The sequence below is a fragment of the Ptychodera flava genome, chromosome 18 (assembly GCF_041260155.1).
Source record: "Ptychodera flava strain L36383 chromosome 18, AS_Pfla_20210202, whole genome shotgun sequence".
Classification (NCBI taxonomy): Eukaryota; Metazoa; Hemichordata; class Enteropneusta; family Ptychoderidae; genus Ptychodera; species Ptychodera flava.
The window spans coordinates 8,940,036-8,946,035 of NC_091945.1; the positions used below are offsets into that span (position 1 = coordinate 8,940,036).

Genomic DNA, 6,000 nt, shown 5'->3' on the forward strand with positions numbered 1-6,000 from the left:
GATTCTATTGAAAGGGAGACATGCTTGTGCATTCGCAATATTGCAATATTTTCAACAAATGGATTCAAATATATGGAATAGTCCATACCTTCAAACGTTTAAATGAACAAGATATATTGGCTTTTGGTAGCAACAGAACACGGGGATTATCCTTACTTTACAACGATTAATAGAAACAGGGACATATGGTAAGAATAGGTTTTCACTACTATCAGTAATTTTCAAAGTCTATATTTGAAATTTTTATCATCCGTTGACAAGTACAGTTTAGGCCTAGACGTATCATGATTATTCCGTAGGGACATTATTAAACAGTATGAAAAATAAGTTGAATCGAGTTGATAAAGTAAAAACATGGGAAACCCTAGAATTTACTGCACAATATCTTGATCGATTACAAAATGTTCAATTATATTGCCAGCGCTGAATTACTGTGTAAGCTGCATGCAGGTTGAATTTGAATGTCTGAAGTACCGATTACAAAACAGTAATTGCCTCTGTGATTATCAGCATCATCATGCTATTGCCATGGCAACAGGCAATTCTGAGGTAAGTATTCTGAAACCATGCCCTGTCTCTAATTAAAATTGAGGTCAAGGTCATTTCATATTTTAAAATTTGACGTTTTTGACAACGGATTTTACACTATTTTGCTATTGCTCAGCCTTGTCCGCATTAAGGTAGCTGTCGCCTCGAAAATGTAAGACTTTCGTTTCACACTCGCCCGCGGCTGAGACAAAGTAGACCTATCCCCATCTCGTATGAGAAATTTGATCCAAGGTCTTTTGGGGTGTGAGATTCTATTATTCCAACACTGAATGCACTAGTGTTCTCACACTTTCAGTGCACAAGGGGTGTCAAAATGTTCTATTTCTATCAAATGTTGTGCCAATATATTTTGTCCATTTCGACAGGATGATACAAGTGTTCTATTGTCAACAAATGTCAAGTGTTTAAATCTTGTAAGTTTAATCGCGGTAAGTGAGGATTATACAAATGTTTTATTCTTACCAAATGTCAAGCCTATATATCTTTTTCATTTAATCGTTGTGAGATAAGGATTAAACAAATGAAACTGGGAGCAAGATCTTCTTCAAAATGTCTTCGTCCAAAACTGGAATTTGATCCCTGTCTTCAAGGACTGAAGATTTCTTTTTTAACCGTTATCAATAATACCTTTATATCTGCGGAGACGGAGACCGATTTGCATTAATGGTTTCCTGGGTCTGATGCTAGAAACTAATACAACTTTATATACACTGCCCAATCCACTTTGAGATGTCGTTCAAAACTTGTGTTTTATTAGTATTCTTCAAGGGTAGATAACGTACACCTTGGAATCATGACCCGCGGAATCGTCCTTGCCACACCTGCTATGCGATACGTGACAAATTGCTCTATGTGTCACAGCGTCAGCGCTTGCAATAGAAACAACGCTGGTTTAATCTTATAGCTAATATGTAGACATGCACATTTCCAGTTGTGGTTAGGTTATTGACTGTGAACAAAATGTTCCAAATGTTGAAATCTGTCACTAAATGTGAAACGCATTGGATTTAGGGAATACATGTCTGTAGAAACTCTGTAAAGTCATTTCATTCGTGTAAAGTTGAACGGCCTTCAAAGGGAAAGGGCTTTTTAAATTACTAAATGATCTACAAATTAGGTATACATTCAGTTCTATTTTTTTTTCAGTACAGATTTTCAGTTGACGAATAGTAAATATCCATCGTTAGTAGAACACGACTTAAATTCCTTAAGGGGATAACATCTAAATAATAGGATTTACGATGTTCATGTTCTCAATGACTTAGAGGCAGTTTATATCTGTGAGAATACTACGTTGTTCTTGTTTAAATTCAAGCATTTTCTTTATTCGTTAGAATTCGCTTTATGACATTCATATTTTATATATTTATTTTAGGTTTCGAAACTTCACGGTTGTCCAAATTTTGTACATGTAATATATTAATGCATTGAATGAGGCCCTATGTTATGTAAAGCAGCGCCAGCCCACTGTTTCCAATATTCAAGACGTCATTTTTCCTTGCGGCTGTGTGCTTTGCACCGAGCTTCGCTCTTCATGCTGTTGTGAACTACTGTGTATCTAAAACTGGGCTAATAAGTATGTCTGTTTTGTTCTACTTTTCAGAGTGATCTCCATGCTTTAGCCCGGCGCTGTTATGTTCCCGCGCGCAGAAACCGTAAGGCACCCTTCAGTCTTCGGAACCGCCGATTGGACAGCCGATCCAGCCTATCAACGACTCGCAAACTATCACTGTCTTCCACGTCATTTTTCGGGAGAAACAAGCGTCTCACTGAGAAGTCTGTCAGCATGAAAGTACAGGAAGACATGCTGTCAAAATAGTTTGACTTCAAGGAGAGATTTGATACGAAACTCTCCGAGGGCTGACAAAGAGGGCTAGACAAATTATCAGTCGATCACGGTAATCAAGATTTGCGTGCTTTCAAGTCCTAGAAGACTTGACCTTAAGGCATGTCACTATAAATGCCAATCTATTTTGAAGGGAAATTTCCCTCGGGCCTATTTCCAGGTGACATGTTTCGGATTACGTCGCGTAATATGATGAAATTAGGGCCATATCGTACGATAATGCTCTTACGTTCCCACCTGTTATTTGTATAAATTCGACACATAGCTTGTAACTGAATTATACCTCGTTCTACTCTTTTCTGTATGTTTTGATGAGTAAGGTTTTCTATAATAGATTGTGAAATGATCAGTAATCCCGGCCATCTGTTGATACTATTCCATTTACGGTAGTATGCGCCTCGAAAGTGAAGGACTTAAAATTTCGCTAAAACTTTCCTCAAGGAATCTTTCAAACATTCTTTTACAAAATCAAGAATGAAAATCGGTGGTTACTGTACACAAGAGAAACAAATTACCCCCAATTTGCAGATAATTGAAATTCAAAATGATCTCTATCACCGTGTAAACTCTATGAAAAAAAGAAAATTTTCGGAAAAACTAAGACGGTGGAAGTCTTTCTTATTCCAAGAGCTTCAAAATAAGCACCCACGAGTGGTAGATCTGAAAAGAACTTGAAAAGTTTGAGAGTCCAAATATCTGTCCCCAAGGCGCATTCTACCTTAATTAAGTTTTGTCAATACTGTAGATGACTATTTTCTAATGGAGTCGATGATTGTAAAGATCAGCTGCTTTATACGCTGATGTCGTTTGTAATCTCAAAATTAGATGAACTATTCGAACTTCGTTTTTTGTTTATGAAATGTTTACTGATGAAACAGTAAAATCTCTATTTACATAAAATATTTTACAGCTGTGAATTCGTAAATGTTGACGTGTTGCTCCTGCTCAGACATAACATAAAATTACAGACATGAAATGATAACGTTTGAACTGAACAATAAGGGTTTATTTCCCATTGGCATTTGCTTACTGTCATAAAATGATGGCGTCGGCAAGGTTTTGTATTATACGTTTAAATGTTTTGGTTTCTATGGCTCTCAAGATTAAAATACTGACAACGGAACATGAATATTTACAGTCGGAATAGTAATTCTGTACAAAAACTTTACTGTTCATAACAGTACAGTGCGTACATGTCATCTTTCGTAGTAGTTAAGCTTAATTGTCACAAGTTATTACAAAAAAACCCGACGGGGCTGGTGTAGATGCACTTACGGATGACAAAGAAACCTGCTATCTTTTTGGCCTTATCTTTGTCGATATATTTTGTGTATTTATGTGTTACATTAAAATTACTTGATCCGATATTACATTGGTATATACTGTATCACTATGAATCGTACACGATGTTTTCTTATAGTATTTCTCAATTTATCGTCCCGGAGATACATCGATGACATTTGCAAGTGTTAAGATTTTTCACCGTGCACATACACGAATGAGTATAACGGTAAGTTGTACGATTTCGGTGTCCCATTTTATCAAAGGTTATTTTTTTTAAAAACTCAATTAGTTCTTGTACATTTACACGGAATGAGCAGAGTTCTTTTTAAGTATAGCTTCGGTACGAAAGAAATGACATAAACGACTACATTACGAGGCCGTAATAATCACCCATACTGACCATTGGCAATTTATCCAATGTTGTATTCAGTTCGTCTCTCGGTATCTCAATTATGGACCATTAGTCGTGTGAAACCTGTATGTAGAATGAGACACACTATAAGTGCACATTACCACGATCACGGGTCAGAAAATATGTGTTAATCCCAATGTGAGTTTTAGAATAAGTATAGCATCATTAGCTTGTATCTGTGTCAGTTATTGCAATTTTATAGTAAGGTACATGGAATATTTTGCGATGATGACACATTGTCGCAGTTTAGATGTGAAATTATCAACCTTGCTATCTCAACCATGCAGTGATATCGTGTTTGCATATCCATGTAATATTGTAAAGTCCGATGATATTGTGAATAAAGTATCTTATACTTTGTAATGTGTATATGCTTTCATGTAGGTAAGAATGGATAGATGGATAGACGAATGTATTCTTAAGCATGAGTTAGTGGGAGAATAAGAGTGATTAAGACAGTCAGTGACTCTGTAAGCAAGCAAGCAAACAAGTAAGTGAGTATGTAAGTGGTGGGCGAGTAAGGGAGAAATTTATTTATTTATTCATTTATTTATTTATTTATTTATTTATTTATTTATTTATTTATTTATTTATTTATTTATTTATTTATTTCGAAGTCCAACACAGATATGATACAGTTAAAAACCATATACATCCGCACTTACAGGAGGATTTTAGTAAAAAATACAAATAACATGATGTTACAGAACAAGAAAGCAAGTTAAAACAAATGACATGCACAACAACGACAAAGTAAAAATTCAAAAACAAATGCTTTTAGCTTTTCTTTAAAAACTCGAAACAGAAATGTTAAAAATTGGTAGACATTGATAAAAACTATTATATAGCTTTGGAATGCGATTAAAAAGTGAATTTCTAGTAAATTTAACTCTACCACCAGGTTCATGAAGTGTCCGTTTCTGTCTAGTTGATCGCCGAGGAATGTGTAAATTAAAAATTGGTTGGCAATCAAGAAGGGCATTAATTGATTTGTGAAGAAAAACAAGATCAAAATAAGTGCGCCTTTTAGACAGCATTGGTAAATTAAAACATAACACACAGATCATCATATGAATAATCATCAAACCTTACTTTTACAAGATAACACAAATATTTAACAACGTTACGCTGTACAGCTTCTAGTTTGTCTGAGTACACTTTGTCAATGCTGTTCCAAACAACTGATGCATACTCGAGTTTAGTTCTAATGAATGTTTTGTAAACCATGAGCAATGCATCCACTGACAACCGTTTGCCATACCTTTTTAGCATGCCAAGTAGTCTTCGAGCATCAGTGACAATTGAAACAACGTGAGTTGAAAAAGTTAACTTTGTGTCTAGTGTCACGCCTAGGTCACTGTAACTATAAACAGTCTTCAAGTTGTGAGCATCAATATAATATTATAATCCCTCTCAATTGGCAATCTTTTCAATGAAAGACGAAGTACTACACATTTGGCATAATTAAGATGCATTTTCCATTTCTCAGACCATGTGGACAAGTAATTGATATCTTCTTGTAACATTGAACAGTCATTCACACTACGTATTATCTTAAACAACTTCAGATCGTCTGCAAAGCCTAAGGAGCCACATTTAAAATTACCAAATATATCATTTAAATAAAGAATGAAACACAGTGGTCCCAGTTGTGACCCCTGCGGAACCCCGGACTTAACTAAGACAGGGTCTGATCTACACCCTTTAACATTAACTACCTGGGATCTATTAGTTAGGTAGCTACTAAATCAGTCAAGGAGGGTGTCTTGTATTCCATACTTACTAAGTTTGTAAACTAAATATTTATGATTTACTTTGTCAAATGCTTTGGAAAAATCTGTATATATAACATCCAACTGTCTTGCCTCATTAACAGCAATACGAGCTTCATTAAGCAAGACAGATAGAA

At 35.3% G+C, this 6,000-nt stretch overlaps 1 protein-coding gene across 1 annotated transcript in view; it reads left to right on the forward strand.

Annotated features, from left to right (window-relative positions):
• LOC139117780 (QRFP-like peptide receptor) overlaps positions 1 to 4,458 on the forward strand; it is a 32,070-nt gene extending 27,612 nt beyond the window's left edge. Inside the window, exon 4 of the mRNA XM_070681038.1 lies at positions 2,153 to 4,458. Within this exon, the coding sequence (XP_070537139.1) occupies positions 2,153 to 2,368 (216 nt within the window). The 3' untranslated portion in view covers positions 2,369 to 4,458. The remainder of the gene's footprint in view (positions 1 to 2,152) is intronic.
• Positions 4,459 to 6,000: the final 1,542 nt, after the last annotated feature.